The 22359-nt window shown below is 40.8% G+C and overlaps 1 protein-coding gene across 6 annotated transcripts in view; it reads right to left on the minus strand.

The window, feature by feature from the left end:
* The window catches only part of CD86 (CD86 molecule), a 59137-nt gene that overhangs the window by 11453 nt on the left and 25325 nt on the right, over window positions 1-22359 (minus strand). For 4 of the 6 annotated variants that reach the window (XM_054700524.1, XM_037525457.2, XM_037525458.2 and 1 more), the window contains exons 2-5: window positions 13545-13594; window positions 5731-6063; window positions 2817-3128; window positions 63-212 (exon numbers count right to left, since the gene is read on the minus strand). In XM_054700524.1, the coding sequence (XP_054556499.1) occupies window positions 63-212; window positions 2817-3128; window positions 5731-6063; window positions 13545-13594 (845 nt within the window). The remainder of the gene's footprint in view (window positions 1-62; window positions 213-2816; window positions 3129-5730; window positions 6064-13544; window positions 13595-22359) is intronic. The other 2 variants (XM_054700525.1, XM_037525461.2) reach the window with 1 other exon arrangement.

The following is a 22359-nucleotide window of genomic DNA, read 5'->3' on the forward strand; positions in this document are numbered from 1 at the left end:
AGGCAGCTGATTGGGAAGTAGGTGCAAGTGGTAATCTGCAGAAAAGATAAGCACTGACTCACCATTTTCATGAGAGGGAGCAGGCTGCTTCTTCTTCTTTTTCCTTTGTATTACAAAGAGCACCATCACAACCACAGTGATCACTACTACAATTATAGCCACTCTCCCGAGGGTGTGGTCTGGATCAGACGGTGGTTCATATGGCTTTACATCTAGAAATGACCACACGTTTTCAATCAGCCAGGAAGGTTGATTATAAAAACTTTATAATTACTGCTGCTGTCTTTATTTATATGCCAGCATCTCCCCAAGGCTCTACTGCCAGAGGAGCCTGACATCCACAACTTAAGGCCAAAGGAAGTTGCAGTCTCATGGCCTCCGTGGCTCACTCAAAGAATCAAGCCTGTGCCTCTGGACAAATGCCTGGACTGAGCTGCCTTCCCTCTTAGTGGTGGGGATGACAATGACGGGTCAATCTGGCCCTTGGTTCTAGATTTTGAGTAAGGTGTCTGTACTGAGATTCTGAATGTATAGTCCCCTGTGTAGTACCTGCTTCGTTAGCCCCCTAGGCCATCAGACCATAAGTCCTGAAGTTTACCTTGTAATAATTCCTCCATCCAATATCATCTCTAGACTAGGCTCCAGATACCTTTAACTTGGACAAACAATCTCCACAGATCTCCTAGTTCTAGTTTTGTTTATTTTTCCATTGATGTCTCAGAAGACTTCCACCAGCATGGCTTCCAGCATGTCTCACTAGAAGACTTTTGCTAATGTCTTCATGCCCTACAGACTCAGGGCCAGAATCAGCTGGTCTGATTTTACCAGAATTAACTTCCTTGCACGAGTGCCTAAGTGTCTGGAAAGTTGAAAAATACTCTTGGTGGGGAAACTAAGAACTGAGTGGCTCACTTTATAGATATTTATGGGACAGTTCGGGTAGTTAATCTCAAAATTATAGGAAAATAGGACCAGCTGGGCTGGTCCATTAATTTAGCTGCAATTTGAGGGGCACATGCTCTATTCCTGGCATTAAGAAAAAGAGTTGTTGGCATTGAGGCTATATTCAACAGTCTTCAAGTCAATTTGAACCTATTTGGCATGCCCAGTAAAGGCAGTTGTATTTATTAACATGGAGACTGAACCTTTTGACACCCAAAAAGATTCTTAGCCTCAGGGTCTACCTGTCTAATCAAGTCATCAAACAGGGTCACAAAGGCAAGCTCCATCTTCCTGAGACTGCGTGCACTGAAACATTTCTGAAGATGGTGGTAACTGGAAGGATTTGACGGTAGTTGAAAAGCAGCAGGAAAGTTAGCCATGATAAGGCTGTAGTGGTAGCCAGATCCTGTTCTTCTATAGACTGTGGGAGAGGCAGAGAGCTGCAGAACATGTCATGTTTAGTGATGTGGCTCTGAGAAGGTGCTGAACTTTAGGAATAGCTTGGGAGAAGCTTCTATCAGGCCAAGAGAGGGGTTACAGTAGAAGCAATCAGGACAGGCTAGGTGGCCTCATGATTTATCAAACTCTCAGAGATGGAAGAGTCTGAGTAAAAGGAAATCAGCACCAGGAGAGAGGATTGACCCACCGGTAATGCTAGCTAGGGGGATGGGCACTGGGTGCTGCCTAAGAATGTTTCCGTATGCCAAGTTATATATAAACAATGAGATACCAAAAGAGAGAAGGCAGCAAAGCCAGAGGATGGGCAAGGAGCTGGATGGAAGCCTCAGGAGGGGGTGAACCAAGAGACCAGAGGTGGGGGAGGGGTCAGGGTCAGGGTCAGGATTAGAACAAGCAGTGATGGGGCAGCACGGGCACAGAGTGCCTTCATTCCAGCAGAGAAACTTGCAGCTATTGTTCTTCCAAAGGGAATCTAAAATATGGCTGCATTCCCACCAGGCTGAAGCTGGGACTTACAAATGACAGGCTCCTCTTAACAGATATTGCTGAATTTCAAGACTTTGCCCCAGCTGGATTAGTCCCATATTACATCATCAACACATCACAAACATTTCTACTTCTGAATCTTTCCATGAATCATGCATACTGGTGCCTGGCACCATTGCCAGTGCCTATGTCCTCTTACTTTCTGAGTCTGGATGCTGTCTCAGGATTTTTCTTTCTGCTCAGGAAATCATCACATATGTGAGGATCTGTCATCTCCTCACTGCACTTACTAAGCTCAATTATTTCTTTGATAATATTGTAAGGTCTTACTTCCTTTAGAAAGATTTCCCCGATCCTCAAGAAACTGCCTATTCTGAATGCCTATGAAACTTATTATCAATCATTCTTGTCTGAAATTTAGTTACATATTTCCATGGGATATAAGTTAGACTCCAATTTCATCTTTTTCACTTCCAGTTTTCCATATGTGTACATAACTGAGTTCTGATTCTATTGAATTCTCTTTAAGGGCAGAGAATATGGCTTATACCTTTTAGTTTTCATTCCTCTAGCTAACAATGTCTAGAATGGTCTGTACTCACAGTATGTGTTGTATGTATGTGTGTATATTTGTGTGTGTATGTGTGTTTGTGTACGTGTGTCAATGTTTTAACAAATCTTCTAAGCAAACATAGCCCAGATGACTGGGTCAGTTTCAGGGCTAACATCATGCTTCCTCAAGTGCAACTTAGGTTCATAGCTTTCTGGACGTTACAGCATTCAGATGAAGCAGGCGTCCTTTCTCTGGGTTCCCCCTAATTGTATGACAAAATGGCCCAGTTGAAGGTACCCTGGCAAGCAGGATGATCTACCTTAATCATTTGTATATAATACCTGATGGAAGAAATAATATTGGGAAGCAGCTTTACCTATAGAGAGAGATGAGGAATAAAGCATTGCCACTGTTGCTTTAGATTCCAGGGCACAGGAGACGTTCACAGTTTTTGCTTCAGGAGGGACTGGAAAAGACAGGCTGGCAGAAACGGTGTATAATTCTGTGACATTATCTTGATATTTATTCATTTCAGCCTCAGATGTGTCAGATGAATTCTCTGTTTTTATAACAAAAAACATTCTGATAGGTTCTGGGTAACCTTGTTTAGATGAGCAGGTAACATTTATGATGCCTGAATTTTCTGTTCCGTTAGAAATTTTCATTATTTCAGGTTGACTGAAGTTAGCTGAAAGAATAGAGATATAAAAAGTAATCAATCCAACTTTGGATATAGTTAGAAGAAAACAGCCAAAAACTAGGTACCTGTTCAAGGAACTCACCTGGGCCATACCTGGTAGCCTATGATTGTCTAAAGGGTGGGCTCAGCCCATGGCGAGAACCACATAATGACCCCATATTTATTTTTCAAGAATGGAGTTTAGGGCCATTTTACTTCCTGCTTACCCTGCTTACCTATCTACTTACCCAATCAAGGGGTGTACTCTGAGTGACAGGAGGGCTGAAACTGAGTTACCAAAAACTTATATACCAATAAGCTACATGTATTGTGAGACTTGTGAGGCTGTACCTAGTGAAAACAAAGAGGTCACTGTTTTAGGGAGTAGAGTCTTGACAAGGAGAAGTGGTTTAACTTTAGAACCCAAGCATTCAATTGGGGATACTCCCCTTGCCAGACTAATGGGCAGAAAGGGATTGAGGTTAAAGTCCCACCAGGAACACAGACAATGGCTAGGTCTGGGTCTTATCTTCCAGAAACCCAAGCAAGTGAGTGGATAGAGAATTTGCAATAAGAAATTCAGAATACTGGTTTTTGGAATAACTGTCAAGATGTCTTCATCATATACTATAGTATATGATAAAGTAATGGTTTAAGTAGTTTTCCTAATATACATATTAAAATAAATATAAAATTGTTTAAAAAATTATTGTCTGTGTCCCACCTAAAACACATCACATTCTTCTATGGTACCGGGTCACACTTGGAAAACAATGATTTAGCACTTAAATCTTGCAAAAGCCCTGCAGCTTGGTTTGAATCACACAACCACACACAGGGTTTAAAGGGAACAACTCTCCATTCTATTTCTACTTTTGCTTTTGCTTTAGTCTGTGGTTTTAGAATCAGTGTTGATCTATCTTCTCCAGATTCATAAAAAATTAACTTGGATCTAGTCATCCCATTCCTGTGAAACTACCCTAGAGAAATGAAAACTTCCATTCACACAAACCTTGTACAAACCTTGCAGCTCTATTCATAATAATCCCAACTGAAAACAACCAATGTCTTTCCATGGGTTCAATGGAAAGCAATAGAATGATACTCAGCAATGAGAAGGAACAGACTTTGGATATGTGCAAAAGTTGGATGAATCTGACAGGCATTGTGACGAATAAAAGAAACCAATCTTAAGAGGCTATTCACTGTTGACTCCATGTATGGGGCATTCTCAAAAAAGACAAGACTATGGATGCAAGGCAACAGTTAAGGATACGGAGAGGGTATTATTATAAAGGATGGCATGAGGAAACATTTTTTTAGAATAAGAGAATGTTCTACATGCAATTTGCAGCAATATGGATGGAGCTGGAAGGGATCATGCTCAGCGAAATAAGCCAGAAAGAAAAAGAAAAATACCGGATGGTCTCACTCATAGCAGGAATCTAGAAAACCTAAATAAGGGACCAGGAAAAAGAATAACTATAAGAAAGAAAAAATCAAAATCAATAAACAACTATGAACCAGAGACACACTGGGGGGGAGCGGGGAAAGGAGGGTTTGGGGTCAAAATAAGCGGGTTGCAATTGTATGGGGAATATAAAAATGAAATTAAAAAATAGATAAAAGAATAAGAGAATGTCTTATATCCTGTTATAGTGGCAGTTACATAAACCAATATGTAAGTAAAATTAACAGAATTGTGCACCAAAAAAACCCCTGGCTTTACTATATACTATATTATAATTAAAAAAAAAATCTGTGGTGACATTTAGGTGTTTCAAAACTTGGAAACAGTTGTTGGTTTATCGGTTTTTTAGTTATGTGCCTTCGGGTTTTTTCCCTTCTGCCTACCCAGCTCAGGGTTAGGCAGCAAATAACTCATAAGCAGCCTCTAGGAAACGGAAGGGAAAACCCAAATCAGTCGGCTACCACCCTCGCTAGGAGTTTTAGGCAAAGATAGGAGTGTGAGAAATCATGGACCAAAGGAGAAAATGAATGTAAGAAAGAGTGGAGGTCTATCTGGTTATATAAACTTAGTAAAGACCAAACTATTCATGGCTTTCACTTAGCCTTGTTACCTTTGTTTGGCTAGCTCTATTTCGCTCCAAAGCAGATTTTTACGGCTATATATGCTATATAAAAAATACAAAGGATGGGCCTCCTGGTAGCACAAGGGTTAAAGTCTCAGCACTATCAAGCTATCGTCAGCCACTGCAACTTAAGTTTGATCCCCAGCCAGGGAGTGGACCCACATGGAGCAGCAGACCTTTCCTGCCTCTCCCACTGCTCCCCTCAGCAGTGCATTTCAGTAGATCCACCTGTTCTGCTCCCTACTCTGTCGCTAGTGAATCCTCTCACCCCCACACCTCTGGCCTACACCCCAGTTCTTCTATGCATAAATAAATAAAAATAAATCTTTAGTAAAAATGTAATACAAAGGACTTTCAGTTCCCTATTCCCAAACTGCATTCCCTTCTAATGGATTTCCCAAGAAATGGCTGATGCCTGCCTTCTCTCCACAGGCCCCCCCAGCCCCAGCCAAATTTCTCTGGTTATTGCAGTCTCTGCTGAGAAGGCCAGGGATCTGAGCCCCACACTGACTACATACCAAGAACTGATAGGACAATATTCATCTGGTGGAGGGGAACCATTCCGTTGGGCTGCAGACGATGGGCATAACAATGATATGAACCCTTGTCCTTGATCTCAATGTTGTGGAGGTACAAGGTCCAGCTGTCCAGGTCAAAGCTTGTGCGACCCTTGTATTTGGGATGAACATTGTCGGGCTTTTCTTTGCCTTCGTATAGCTCAAAAAGAACCTTATCCTGGTTCTGCCAAAATACGACCAGCTCATTCAGGCTTATATTCTGAGGATTTTTAAAGCGGCATGGCAGCTCTCCGGTGTCACCGAAATATGCCTGATTCCTCTCCGAAGCAGAGTCTAAAAAAAGGAAAGGTGGACATCAGGGATGGATAAACAAGAGAGAAGTAAAATTCTAACTAATTCTAATTCTAATTTCTCTTTATACAATCCCAGAGACTTCCTTATCAATGATGACACTGAAGAACTCAATGTTAAATTCTGGAACTCTGTGTACACCCAGATAGCTGAATGAGCTTCAGGGACGCTTGTTCTCATGGCTCTGCTAACTAAATGTGAGGCCCTGTGCAAACTGCATCCACTATGAGGTTCAGTTTCCTTCTTGTTTAATGAAGGGGAGGACTACCTAACTGTTCTAAAAATCTTTCCAGTACTATGGGTCTGTGATTTCAAATCCCAGATTAGGGAAAACCAGCAGAATCAGGGAACTTATTCACCCATCTATTACCTTCTTATAACCTGAATGCTGATTGATGCTTTTTCCTGTAGCTTTGGCTTCATCACTTCTACACCATCACTAAAAGGTCTCCCCTCCCTATCCCTTTATTCCTTGGCCTGCTTTAGCACAATATTTGATGATCATAGCAAGATAGATATCAGCCCCTTTCATTATGTCTCAGTAGTTGGGACCCACATTGAGTAAATATCTTTGAAACTCAAATAGTTACCTTTATAAAGCTGTCTGCATGACTACTGATTCCAATGATATGAAATAGTTTGGAAATAACACAATAATCAACCAAAGTCTTTATCCTTATTGACCTCTCTAAGCTCCTTCAGGGATCAGAAAGAGAACTGGGCAAGTGTAATGGTTGTTTTAGGATTGTGGTCATAAAATATCATTTAAGATACATGAATGAAATGCTTAAATGAATCAAAGATGGGAAGGTCTGAATGTGCTTCTGGAGCATGGGGAAACCCCAGCTACCACAAACTTGCTCTTCCCAATATGCATTGTCCCTGGAAATTTTTACAACCTGGTAGAATTTAAAGAAAGGCTTTGTCCCCATGGGCATATCGAGGCTTGTGCAAAGGATTTGGGTTGCCTTACTTCTTAAATGTGGTTGATTACAGGGGTTTTGTAGGACTTATTCTGGGTCATAGAATTACTTGAGACTTGGCCGAGAAGTTAAGAAGTTTTGGGTGAAAAGTGCAGGGTGAGGGGTAAATGCTGTTTCTTAGTTGATATGAAGTTAAATGACACTTTGGGAAGGAAGTTAGGGTGGGATCTAAATAAAGCTTCATTATTCAGGTCAGGACATAGTAATGGCGGAATGGGGAAAATAGGTTAGTAAGAGAGATGAGAGGGGTTTCATTTGAGGAGTTCTTTGGGGACTGGTAGCAATCATTAAATTGATTGGATCAATGTATATCTATTCCAAGAGGGAGTAGAAGGACAAGTAACAGTGGTGTGCACTTAGCAAAACTGACCCCTGTGCACACTGGTATGAGAACACATAATAAAGAGGGCTGGTAGTCTTTAACTCTCAGAGAAGAGGACTCTAGGCATAAGTGAGAGTTTGAATTATTGCCTATTATATTATACTCATGAGAACCCTGTAAAGCACTTGGAAGTATAAAATGCAACATTTGAACAAGATGTTTTCTCATAATAAAGGGAGGTGAAAAATCTACTTGGGTACCTGGAACAGTGAAAGGGGGAACTAAGGAAAATTTGCTGTATTCGATAATTACCTTACAAGGCAATAATGGGACCCTCACTACTCCTTTGTTAAATTCTGAATGATAATGCAATAGTGCCACCTACTGTGAAAGTGTCTAGCAGCTACCTCTGGGTAACTCATTCTGGTTTTAGCACCAATTTGCCATATGACATAGGGCAGATGACCTAATGGAGAAACCAAACACGCAGTTGAAAATTCTGTCAGTTAACGGTCAACATTATGTTATTACTCAGCAGTCAGTTGTGCCTTCTGAGCCTGGAAATGACTTATCTGTCTTCTTCTGTTTTGATTTATGCTTGCTTCTCTGCAGAGCCTCACAGTACCTCCCTCTTTCCCACTCACCCTCTCCACTCACTGAGGGATTTAATTGTCTCACCCAGGCCCCTTCTTCCCAATATATTTTTTTAAAGATTGATTTATTTATGCATACAAGAGCTGGGGTACAGGTAAAAGGTATGGGGGGTGAAGAGGATTCACCAGAGACAGAGTGGGGAGAAGAACAGGCAGACTGACTGAAATACACTGCTGAGGGGAGCAGCAGATGAGACAGGAGAGGTCTGCTACATCATGTGGGTAGCTCCCTGGCTGGCCAGGGAGCGAACTCGTGTGGCAGCGGCTGTGGATAGCTTCACAGTGCTGTGCTTAACCCCTTGCACCACCAGGGAGGCCCCCCTTCTTCCCAATATTATGAGACTTTTTTTTCCACCAATCTAACTGCCTCTTCTTTCCCTACCAACAAAGAGTATGGTCTGTTCTAGAGGCATTGATATCACCTAGGGGTGGTCAGAAACACAGACTCTCTGGCCCATCCTAGACCTAGAGAATGTGTATTTTAGCAAAAGTTCTTGTTTCAGAAGCTGCAATAGAGGATCACTGTTACTGTCTCCAGAGTGGAGCAGAGAAGATAATGACAGGAAAGATTTGTTTCCGTCTATCCCTCCCCAAACCCTTTCTTCTCCCTTTGCAGTGAAAATCACTCTGAAGCACATTCTAAATGGAACTGAAAGTATTTCACAACTGACTTTCCATAGTTCCTCATCAATCACTGGTTCCATGACATGACTCAGAGATCAGCAAGCTAATCCCCTCTCCGAATTTTCCTCAGTGCTGTCTTCATCGTCTCTCCTGTTATGATCCCAAATATCAGAACACCCAGGTAACGTAGTCACTGGGACTCCATTACTGGGTAAGCATTGAATTCTCTTCCTATCCCTGTACTTGGGAAATAGAAATGGTCTGCATCTAGTTAAAACTAATTAATATCATTAATTAATTATAATTAATAACATTAGAAACTAGGCACTCAAGACTCCATTTGGCTACTTCCCTGATCGAGTGGAGGAGGTTGTTTCAAAAGATATTTGAAGTCTTCCTCACCAATATAATGTCTGATGTCACACAAAAGCTATAGTCTGCTGACCTTATGAGTCTCTGACCTCATCTGGCCCTTCAGTTTTCCCATGTTGAAATGCAGGTCTTACGTATTCAAGGGCTATCTCTTCTTCAAAGTACTGTGCTCATGTGCACACATGAATCTTCCTTCTTCTGCTAAACTTTTTCCAAAACTTTACCAGGTGTTCTGGAAGTCTCATTCCATTGTTTTTTGTTTGTTTTTTTGTTTTAAGAATTATTCCTTTATTCTAAGATTTTTATTTATTTTGCACAGAAGAACTGGGGTGCAGGCCAGAGGTGGGGGGATGAGAGGATTCACCAGAGACAGAGTGGGGAGCAGAACAGGCAGATTCACTGAAATACACTGCTGAGGGGAGCAGTGGGCGAGGCAGTAGAGGTCTGCTATGCCATGTAGATTTGCTCCCTGGCTGGGGATCGAAGTCAGTTCACTGAAACTTTGTCTCAAAGTTCTCTGCTCTTTTCCACTTCAAAGATCTTCATCCATAACTATTTCATCAGCCCTGTCCTGTGACATACCCATGAGCTTTATCACCAAGAACAGCTCCTCTAAACTCTTAAATCTCAAAGTACTTATCTCTGCCCATAGGATATGTTCCACTAAGGTTTTCTCATTATTACTCTCCTTACATCTATGTTGAGAACATCTGTGAAATGTTCTCATCCTTACATCTATGAGTGATAACAATCTCTCTGTTCATTGACTTCATCAAAATCTCAACCCTATCCCAGCTAGGACCTATAGAACAGCGCTTTGCAAAAGAACTCTCTACAATGATGGAAATGCTCTCTATCTGTTCTCGCCAATATGGTAGCCACCAGGTACTGTGGTCATTGAGCACTTGGTGAGTAGCTTGTATGACTGAGAAACTAATTTTTTTTAATTTAATTTTAGCTAACATGAGTTGTAATAGTCACATGTGACTCGAGGCTATCTTATTTGATGGCAGTGATAGTACATCTTTTTCAATCAATCTTTTGCCAATAACTTCAATAAACATGCATCTTTGTTTGTGCAGTTCTTCCCAAGAACACTCTACTTTTGTTCTTCATAACCGTTCTAACAACTGAATGGGTAAGCATTCCTGGAGGAAGTTATTCAGGTAAGAGTGGCGACATTACAAATCTGTCATTTTCTCAACCCACTTAACTTGGCTTCTGGGCTTCCTACCTGCTTATCACCCTCTCCCTCCCAGCAGTTACTTCAGCAGCACCCTCTTTGTTACTGCTTTTAGTTTCTCTTTCATTTAGAGTCAAAGTTCCTGAAGGAGTAAGCAACAATTTCTGTCTCCACCCCCATACACCATTCCCCACCTCCCCACCAAAACTTCCCAGGCAAAGGTTGTCAGTGACTTCCCACCATTTCCAAACAGAACTCTTTTCAGTCCTCACTTGATCTGACCACTCCATGTAATGTCACACTGTTAGCAATCTCTCCTTCTTGAAATTTTTCTTTCCCAATCTCTGTGATCCTGATCAATTCTGATCATTCCTTTAATGGTGATTCTCTTGAGTGCTTGCTCTTTTTTTTTTTCTGTGGGACCCTGGGGCGGGGGTGTTGGGGAACTAACTGTTGCGCCACCAGGGGAGGCCCTTGAGTGCTTGCTCTTAATCTTCTCCTTATTCTCCACACACTCTCTGATTTTCCTGCTCTGTCCTCATGGAGTCAACTGCCAAGGATAAGCTAATAATTCAGAGATACTTATCTGCAGCCCATCACTTTCACTAGGGTTCCAGATATCCATATCCAACTGCCCGCTGGATACTACCCTTTAGATAGCAACAGGTGCTGTCTTCCCTGTATTTGAACCTCCTGTCCTCTATTCCAGTGAATGATTCCCCTGATCGGCGATCATCTGAATCATCTGTACAAAATACCTGTGTGAGGGTCTGCACAGCTGTGGCTGAGAACTATAGCAGTCAGAGCTGGACTCCAGAATGGTAAAGGAAGGATGAGGAGATAGTATGGAGCAAAGAAAAGGAATAATGAGAGGATAACATTTTTGTATTTACCTGAAGTTCTAGAAACATTATTTTTTAGGTTATGACAAAGATTCTTTGCTTCATCAAAATTTAGGCAGGCTCCTTACCTTCTCCCAGGCCCATCTATTCACGTCCTTATAAAATACAATGTTAGCAAGAATCCTCCTACATCAGTTTCATCAGAATTCCCCACCATCTATATCTGATAACTCTTGAATATCTCACCAGGTTCTTTATCCTCCATCAACTATAGGGTGATGTCTGACCATCCTTGCCTGGCTTTAGCAAGAATTCTATTAGGTCAATTTAGCTGGAACTCCTCTTATCTGTGATGTTTTCTTAGGAATTTTCCATCCACTGAGCCCCCATTCTTTTTTTTTTTTTTTTAAAGATTTATTTATTTATTTATTTATACAAGAAACCAGGGCACAGGCCAGATGTGTGGGAGGGCGAGAGGATTCACCAGAGACAGAGTGGGGAACAGAACAGGCAGACTGACTGAAATACACTGCTGAGGGGAGCAGTGGGCGAGACAGGAGAGGTCTGCCATGACATGTGGGACCCTCGCCGGCCAGCCTGGATCGAACCCATGCTGCAGAGACTGCTGACATCTTCACAGCACTGCTCTCAACTGCCTGCAAGGGGAGGTCTCCACTGATCCCCCATTCTGCTCCTTGGCTATACATTCCCACTTGCCCATGCTGTATTTGGAGTTAAATATCTCGCCTTCACAGTGAAGTCCCATTGCAGTGGTCTTTATGCCTATCTCAATACATCACCTCCTTGAATAAAGTCTTCTTTACTGTGCTGTATCAATTACTGATGAGAGAGTCTCTGCTACAGGGAGGCAATTGTTCTCAAGAGTTTTCATGACCTAGATGATATATCCACATTTCTTCCTTGCCATTACATTGACAACTATATTCAGTCTTTCCCAGAGCCTACACCATCTCATGTAATCTGGTCCTTGATGCCTTTCAGACTCTTTCTCTTACTCTGCTCCAACCACACAGGTTACTTGCCATTTCTCTAAAAGGTTAGACACACTCTATCTCAAGGTATTTTCTCAGATTTATCCCTCTGCCTAGAAGATTCTCCCTCCAGACAGTCTTAGAGTTATTCCTTCACTTCATATAGGTCTTTTACCAAATACTACCTCCCAGGGAGATTTCTGTGACCAGCCTATTGAAGATAGCATCTTTGTCAATCTCTATTCCTTATGCTGACTTATTTATTTATTTTTATCACAGTACTAATTATCATGACTGGACGTAATATGGTATGTTTGGTTATTGTCTATCTCCTGAGGAATCTAGCTTCAGATTAAAAGCCTTTGTGTGCTTTTTTTTTTCAGGCAAGTTAGTCAGGGATATCCTGCACACTGGTATAACCAAACTGTAGGCTCAGTTTATCCTCCCTGTTTGATTCTAATCAGCACTGGGACATCTTCTTTCTCAGACACAGGATGCGTGACAGGAACCTTAGCCAACCCCAATTTACAGACAAAAAACTGAAACTCAAATAAGAACAGTAAATAAGGAAGATTCAAGTTTTGTGAGGCCTGATGATTAAAAATTTCTTTTGTAGGGAAAGTGGCTCTTTAAGAAAAAATACAGAATTCAAAAACAAAATGCCATGGCCACTACACCACCACCCAACATTCCAAGGAGGAAAATGTGATGGAGAGAAAAGTCACAGTGCAAAGAGACAGAGGTCTTAGTATGGTTAAAATATCTTACAAAAATTTTCCAAAGCATGAGGCACAAGACCACACTGCTAAGACCCCTGACCATGCCCCAGAGTGGGGTTTGTGCATATGAGGAGCCCTGAAGCTCATTGGTATCATGGTAAAATGATGATACAACTAGCTGAAAGTCACTGGAGTAGGTGGAGCAGGGCTGGGTTTCTGGATCCTTCTGGTGAACAGTGACAACTGTGATATATGGGTGTGGGCTGGTGAAGAAAGCAGTAGAGGGAGAGAGGGAAAGTAGGGAACATGGAAACAAACTTTCTAACAGCAGGAGATTTTTTTGAAGCCCAGCAACTATTGTCTAAGTCTGAGAATGTCAGAAATGGGGACAGAGACCAGAAAGGAGTATGTATTAAACAAAAGTGCTAAGCCTCAGGCGTGGGGTGTCAGGACAGGGTCCTTTTCCTGGCTCCCAAGCACTGCTGGGCAGGCCAGTCTACCTTACAGCATCCAGGCCTCTGGGTGTGGGGTGGCAGAGGAGGAGGATGCACAGAAGAGGTGAGTCTCCACCCCAGGCAAGGCCTGCCGTCAGCTGAGCTACCTGTTCTCCATCATGATGCTGCCTTTTTATCCAGAAAAATCTTTTTAGCATGTGGTGATGTGCAACACCTGTGAGAAAGTAAGTAAAACTCAAGACCCAGGCCTAGGGTTGGAGTGGTCAGACAAAGACAGTGGAAGGATTCTAGGACATTACAAAGCCAAAGTGTTCTTACCAGCAATCAGGAGGACCATCACGAAGAGAGCATACTTCAGTCCCATAATGCTAGAGTTCAAAAAAGAAACAGTAAGACTTAATTAGAATATGAAACCGAAAATCAAAACAAGACAAGTGAAGTTTGGGACTCACTTAAGTCTATGGGTGTGGCAGAGATCTCGCGATATGTTCCCAAACCCATTTCCTTTTCCTCCCAGCTCCACAGCCTTTTCTGCAGTTGCTTGGGCCATGTGATTGGGCTCTGGCTAGTGCACTTGTGGACAGAAAAGATGGTGTTACTTCCAGAGCCGACTGCCAAATTTTCTCTCTTTCCTCTTCCTCTGCCTTTTTAGCTTAGAGATCCAGAGGAGAAGGCTCAGACCTAGAGGACGGCAAAACCTGACTCTGACAGGAAACTGGCTTGCTGAATAAGTTACTAAAACGCTTTATCCCACACCTACCCATACTGGATTGTGACATGAACAAAAACTAAGCTAGTGAGGATTTATTGTATTAAGCTAATGAGGATTGTTATATTGTTTAGTATAGTTGCTACATTATACCTTGACCAAAACAGTGGGTATGATGCAGCAAATGGAGAGTATATGTTTAGAAATAAACTTTCTTTTTATTTTCCTGGGGTTCTCACACTTTAATATAATTGAAAATCTCCTGGAGAGCCTGTTAAAGCAGTTTCCTGGGTCTCATCCACAGAGGTTCTGCCTCATTAGGTTGGGTGGAACCTAAGTTTCACAAACCACAGGTGATGATGATGTTATAGGCCTAAGGATCCCACTTTGAGAACCAGTGCACTGTAGTATACACTTAATCCACATGATGGCATTGAGGAAAATGACAGGCTTACTTGATAACCTCTGTCCATTCTGCCTCCCTTCTCTCCCTCCCTCTTTTCTACTCACCCATTCACCCCAACTTAGACTAAAAGGACTATGGAGTGATTTATAGGAAGCAGAGGATAAGGAAAAATAACCAACATTATAAACAGGAGCAGAACAAACCAAATACAGGACTATTAAATGGAGCCAGGTATAAAGTGGATGCTAAATGCTTACTATAGAAATCCACCCACATTTCATGGCCTGAGTCTCAAATTTGGCTTGTAGCTTTGTCACAGCCAAAGTAAAAAGGAAAACCTAATTGGTAAATTAATTTATAGACCTGTTCATACCAATACCCAGGAGAAGATGCAATCCAATAGCAGAAATTTCTTATTTGCAGGTGGTTGTTTAGAAGCCATCCAAGCCCCTCAGACACCGTTTCTCTGCTCCACAGCACCCAGAGCTTTGCACTGGATGTCATTTATGTTTCTTCCCTTAAAGACTGTTTTTTTTTTTTTAATTTAAAATATAGAGTATACCAGCATGATACTAAATTTAAAGGGTAGAGGTGAAAAATAGTGGAATGCAAGTCTTTTCTTCTACTCCTGTCCCCAGGTGTCTATTTGTCCCCATAGACATAAGTGGAGTGACTTTGGCTGCCAGTTTCTTGCCTTGACTTAGTTATTTTAGGCCAAAAAAGTGAAAGAATAGAGCCATATTTTTTTTTAATTTTTAAACACAAGTAGTAACATACTATACACACAGTTTTGTACACTTATATCACCTCGGTGATTGTTCTGTATCAGCAGGTATATTCTCTTTCTAGCAGTTGCATATTGCTCTACTGCATTCAATTGGTGGCAAAAATTTACTTTACCAACCCCTACTGATGGACATTTACATGGTTGCTAATATTTTGCTACATTAAAAATGCTATTGGTATGCCAAATTACATGTGAGAGTATGTTATCTTCCTTGACATAGAATGACTTGACCAATTTTAATCTTTACAGATATTGAAAAATTGTCATCCCCAAGATTCTATGCTTATGTTCCCACCAACAAAACATGAGTGTGTTTATTTTCACATTGCTCCTGCACAGAGTATGTTTTCTAATTCATGATCTTTACTAATAGGGAAAGTTAAAATGGCAACTTTGCAAAAAATTGCAAAATCACTTGCAGTTTTTAAAAATCATTTCTCATTGTAGTAAAATACACAAAATTTATATCTTACTCATTTTTAAGTACGCAGTACTATTAAGTATTCATGTTGTTCTGCTACCATCCATCTCTAGAACTCCTCCTCTTGTAAAATTGTAACTCTATTCCCATTAAACAATAACTCCCTGTCCTTCCCTCCCAGCCCCTGACAACTGCCCTTCTACCTTTTTTCTCCATGAATTTGACCACTCTAGGTACCTCATACAGAGGGAATCACATAGTATAGGTCTTTTTGTGATTGGTTTCTTTCACTTAGCAAAATCATTCAAGACTCATACATGTTGTAGCATGTCAGAATTTCCTTCCTTTTAAAGGCTGGATGATAGACCACTATACATATCACTATATACCACATTTTGTTTATTTGATCATTTGTTCTTGGACATTTGAGTGCTTCCACCTTTTGGCTATTGTGAATAATACTATGAGTGTGGGTGTATAAATATCTGAGACCCTGCTTTCAATTTTTTGGGTGCATACTCAGAAGTAGAATTACTGAATCATATGATAATTCTATATTTAATTTTTTGGGGAATCACCATACTGTTTTCTATAGCAGGTGCACCATTTTACATTCCCATTAACAGAGCACAAGAGCTCCTTTTTCTCTACATAATTGCCAACACTTAATTTCTGTTGAGAAGTATTAGCTCTCACTGTAATTTCATTTTTTTTAATCTTTGCTCTGATGTCTGAATTAACTTTAAAATGAATTTCTTTTACTATGTTTCTTTTCAAATGTTTAAGAGATAATATTTCTTTTTCCATGTACTGTCTGTACTTTTCTTTCACCTCCTTTTCATTTGCAACTCCTGTCTTTTTTTTTTTTCTTGTTGATTTGTAGGAGCTCTTTCATATAAAAAATTGGTGCCAATTAGTAATTAGAAAATTAATATTTTGTGACAATGAGTTGCAAATATATTCATTTGCTGACAGGCACTGTAGGTTTTCAATAAGTGAACCTCACACTGGTTCCCAATTATTTTTTTCCTTCTCTTCCAATGACTTTTATAGATTTCTGTTGGGCCAAAGCTGACATGACAAGGTGGTAGAGCCTAGAAAGTTCTCCACATGATTTCCTTGTACTTCCTTATACCAAATCACCTCAGCATCCTCTTTATCACAGAATCTGAGAACTGGGAATTTTGAGTCAAACTTCCACCAAATAGAGGGCTCTCCATTGTTGGTAAACCAAAAATCAGTATGCTTGACCTAACCAAAGATAGTTATTTTCAGATAAATATGGGGTGATGTGTTGAACAGAGACACAAAGTCAAATTGTATTTCATTTTAAAAATAAATTTAACAAATCACCTTTAATTCAACAAATTACCCAAAACCAGTAGGCCCTGGGAAGCTTGGACAAGTGGTCTCTACAATTCACATGGCAGGATGAAGCCTTGGGTCAGATAAGGAAGTCTATACCATTTTAACTTCTCTATTTGGGAACTATTTCTTCCCTTGAGTGAAAAACTGACTCTCCTTAACTTTCACTACTGACACTGGTTTTGTTTTCTGAACTACCCAGAATAAGCCTAACACACTTCTGTCAAAGACTTTCAAGGACATGGGGACAGCTATCATGTCCATCCTTGAAATCCTGGCCCAGCAGTTACAGTCCTTCTAGTTAACTTCACTAACATTAATTTGGAGACGATACACCATCCCACTGTTCTGGATGACACTTCTGATGCTTAGTTGCCGGGTCAGACACCCTGCTAAAATATGGTGTAAAAATACATGAGATTGACGTGATCCTTTTTTATAATCAATGCCCCATGTAAAGGATTTCTCTCAACTCTAGCCAGGAGGAGTCTGACAGTGGGGACTGGGTTAGGAAGTCAGTTTCTCCAATGTCCTTGGCACTGAAGAGGAGCAGAAATGTCAGTGCTCCCTCGGGAATGAACCCCCAACAGCAATCACAAGTCATTGCTTTCTCCAGGTGGTCTATGAAATGGAAACTCCTGCTTTTGGAAGGAGAGAGCAAAAAGGGGAAAGGGAGAGGAAAGACCCTAAAATTTATGAGGGGATTATCAGAAAAGCTTTCTGTAATCTGTGAGAATCTGGTTTGTGAGGTGAGTGAACTGGCCAAGAACCATGAATGAGCAGCCTCTGTCTAGCTGGAGGTTCGCTTCAGAAACCAAACAAGAACACCCACCAGACATCACTTCCCTTTATTTTGTGTGCCTGGGCCATCACAGACCATGAGAGAGACAGCTGAATGACTAATTCTGTTATTATTTCTTACAATATGGGATTATTTGCCCCCATGTTACAGAAGAAGAAATGAAGTACCAGAGAGATTAAGAAACTTGCCTCAGGCCACCTGGCTAGAAGGTGGTAGAGTTGAGATTTAAACGCACACAGCATCACTGTATTCATTTAACACTGATGTCATTCCTTTAAAAGTTCCAGCCAGTTTCAACTGTGCTTAGAGCAAGGATTTCAGTTTTACCACCATCACGATAACAGGGTAGCAGCACATCTCCAGGGTGAGGTCGATGGAGGCTTCTAGAATTAGATTGGGACACCCAGGCAGATGAGCTATGATGGGGGTGGGAAGAGGCCAAATGTGTCACTTTCAAGGGAATTACTGTCCTGACCTCCCATTCATTCTACAAATACTGCTGGAGCACCCATAATGTGTCAGGCAGAGAATGTTCCTCTCCATTCCAGTCCTACACAGGTAAATTCAGTTACTTAGCATGGGTTTAGCTCCATGCATGCATGGCTGTGTTCCAGCTCAGCCTCACTAGAAGAGCTCTGGGGAGATATGAGTATTTGAACAGAAAAAAAAAAAGAGAGAATAAAGAATGGATCTTTTATATCTCAGGTCTGAATGAACATATGGGATCCAATTCAGGCAAAATGGTACATGAAGGGACACGCAGTGGTTGGTAGTGGCCAGAGTGGGGTGGGGTCAGGTGTGTGTGTGACACGTCAGGTGATACAGGGAGTGAAGGCTTCCAAAGCAGAAGTCGGGAAGCAATGAAGTTCCCTATTTAACAACTTGGAAGGCAGCAACACCTTCTCCTCCTGGAACAAACAAGGATCCTTATTCCGGGTAAAGCAGGAGATGCCACAACCTCCGTGGAGGGAGGACTAGGTCAGCCTCAGGTGGAGGCTCAGTGCCTGGCCCTTTGCCTTCTACCATAATGTGACTAGACAAGCCAGGCTTGCTGGACTGGCACTGTGAGCTGGGTGAGGAGAGTGAAGTCCAGGAAGAGCACAAGCTGTCCAGGGGATTGGCTTGCCTCTAGGTATGACGTGCACATATTTACCTCTCAGAGCTCCAAAACCTAAAAGTATCTCTTTGAAGTAGCAATCATTACCTTCAAAGCTCTGGGAAGGAGAGTAGGCTCATTTCTACTTTTATAAAGTGTCTGAACTGCAAAATAAGAATGTGGCTAGGAATTGAATATACCTGAATTTTAACAAGTTTCTGACAAAATATCTCATGATGTGCTTGAGAGCAATATGGAGAAATGTGGGATCAATAATAGCACAGTTACTTGGCTCACAAGTGCTGCCGTTATATCATCCATTCAACAAGTATTTGTGGAGCCAGCCATTGTGCTAGGTGCTGGGAATGGATCCATGAGCAATACCAGACAACATTTCTTCTTGTGGCTGCTTCCTGTTTATTACTCAAGCAAGATAATGATCAAATAATCATATAAATAAATGTGAAATTATAACAAGGACTAGTGCTACAAAGGGGAGGTCCGTAATATTTTGAAAGCCTATAACAGAACGAGTCTAAATTGAGATTTGCAGAATGATGTGGTAGATTTAAAAAGGACACATATTCTTTACTACTCCTCCCATGAAGAGGTGGAGTCTAGTCTTCTTTTCTTGACCTGGGGGCCTTAGAGATTTGCTTGAACAATAGATGCAACAGAATAGATATTTGGTATTACCGAATCTTGGTCGTAGAAACTTTGCAGCTCATATCTGTCTTTGGAATAGTCTGTCTGGAGCTCGGAGCCATGATATAAGATGTCCTATTTCTCTGAGACCAGCATGCTAGAGAGGGCATATGTAGGTGTTTGGCTCTGCTTTCTCTGACCAGCTGAGCCCAGCTTTCTCTGCCAAACCACAAGACAAGACATATAAATAATATCCTGTATCCTCTAAGTCAGGGGGCAAATGCAGCCTGTAGACTAAATCTGGGTACAACCTATTTTTATAAATTGTTTTATCAGAATGCAATCTTATTTATTGTCTGTGGCTGCTTTTACACCACAATGGAAGAGCTGAATAGCTGTGATAGACACCACATGGATTGCAAATAGAAATTTAACACAAGCCATATGTAAGTTGAAGTTTTCTTGTAGCCATAATAAAAAAATTAAAAGAAATAGGTAAAATTCTAATTTAATATTACTTAATCCAATCTAAAATATTATAATATCAACATGTAATCAATAGAAAAAAATTATTAATGCATATTTTATATTCTTTTTTCTGATTTTGATTTCTTCAAAATCTTGTGGATAGTTCATATTTTCAGCACAGCTCAATTAGAGCTAGCAAGTGATCAGTAACCACATGTGGCTAGTGGCTGCTAAATTGGAGAGTGCAAGTCTAGATAAGTTTATTCATCAATACCACCTAGTGACCTCAGTTGATAACCTGAGGTACAGAGGACTCACTCAGAAGTTTGCCCAATTTTCTGACTTCACCTTTATTGTGAGAGAAAGCAAAAGATTCATTATTTTAAGTTGCTAAATTTGGAGGCAGTTTGTTACACACTAATAGATAAACAGAACAGATTAAATAGGTGTTAAATAGGTGAAAGGTTGTGGGGGGTGGCAGTAGCTTAGAAGGATTCTAGGCAAAGAGAACAACATCTACAAAATTTCTGAGACTGGAGGTCATATGAGAGATAATTGATGTGGCTAAAATGAAATGACAGGTGGAAACAAGTTTGGAGAGTTCAGCAGGGGCCAGACCAAGATTAATTTATGGCAGAGTTAAGGATTTTGTCCTTTATTCAGAGAACAATGTGAATGTGAGCTGGTGAGAAAATGAAAGCAGAGGAATGACATAATTGGGTTTACATTTTGAAAAGATACCGCTGGTCACTATTTAGCAAATGGATAAAAGGGGAGCCAGAACAGAGGCTGGAAGACTAATTTGGCTACTATAGTCACTTAAGAGAAAGCAGATGGCTGTTTGGTCTAGGATGGTGGCAGCAGAAGTGGAAAAAAGGAATAGATTCAAGCAGTGTTTAGGAGTATAAGTAACAGGATACAGGACAGATTAAATATGGAGGAGGACGAGATATTGATTGACTGAGTCATTCATTCATTCATTCATTCATTCAACAACTGAGTGCCAGGAATCATTTTAAGAGTCTGTGACTGCAGTGAATGTGACAGAGCTGTTTTTCATCTTTCCACTTTCACATATTCAGTAAAAATATGAATGAAAGCAGAGAAATTGCACTTCTGCTTTCAAATATGCAGATGAGACAATGAACCAGATAGTCATTAAGTTGGCCAGCTTAATTAACATTCATAAAGCCTGAAAAGATGGATCTCATGAGGATAAGAATAAAGATGTGTACTTAAGTTTTGAAGTAACAACTGTGGAGTAAGTAAACAACAAAGAAATTACACATTCATAGTAAATATAAAAATTACATTTAGTGTGGCATGGTTAACTTGGCATTAATTCAATCTTTGTGTAGAATTTAGTCACCATACTCTACTAATCAGACCACATCACTTGTAATATAATTTGGATGAGGTTGGTTCTATTTGAACGACACTGCTAATTAGAGTTCATCAAGAGAAGGAACAATATGATTCATTAGGGAATAATGAAATTATGTCAAATGAGGAACATTGAAACAGACTGGGGGTAATGAACTTGGAGAAGAGTAGCTTACTACATAATGGCCATCTGCAAATTTTGAAGAGCCCTCCTGTGTGATAACACATGTACCAATCCTGAGGGGCAAGTAGTTCAGTAAGTAGAAGTTATAGGGAGGCAGATTTCCATTTCGGATAATGGAGAACTCTGAATAAAGTGCTGTGATCAAAGACTGGGCTTTCTTGTGAGGTAATGAACATCTCATCACCAAAATTGCTCAAGCAAAAGTGGGATGATAATGCAGGGGAGACATGTGAGGAGGGATTCTTGAATTGGGTGGGTGGTTGAACTCCCAAATTTCTAAATTTGCCTTTAAAACTCTCATTACCTTCCCAGGAAGAAAGAAAGTTAAAGGAGAAAACCTGGACACATAGCCTTTCCTTGTCCTCCACCCTGAGTCCTTCCTCATTTAGAATCGTAAATAGTGTGGTACATTTAGAAGATTCTACTGTTTGTGGGGGGAGGGGGTTTGCTGAGCTGACTACAAGTGAACCAGTGATTCAGAAGAGATGGAAAAGAGGAAGCAATCCTGCAGTCCAGAAGAGAGGGGTGATAGTGGTACCATCTGAACTGGGCCTTAAAAGTGCTCAGACTTAGTCTCAGAACTATACACTGGTCACAGAAAGAGGGAGTCAAGCATGCTAGTGCATATAGGAAAGTCAATTTCTATTAGGGCAGATGAGACTTTTATCTTATATTGGCTCTAACTAAGCCCACTTATTCTGATACTCCCACTCCTGAGAGTTGTCAGCCTTGGCCACAGCACTGCTTAATAAAATCTTTCTGAGAATTGCTATCTCCCACTCACAAAGGCAATTGTTGGTTTTCTAGAACTCAATGCATTGGCCATCTGCCTCTGTCTTTGAAAGGCTTTGCAAACTTACAATTCTT

Source organism: Talpa occidentalis, unplaced genomic scaffold, assembly GCF_014898055.3.
Source record: "Talpa occidentalis isolate TD23 unplaced genomic scaffold, MPIMG_talOcc4v2.1 talOcc4.4, whole genome shotgun sequence".
NCBI classification, from domain to species: Eukaryota; Metazoa; Chordata; class Mammalia; order Eulipotyphla; family Talpidae; genus Talpa; species Talpa occidentalis.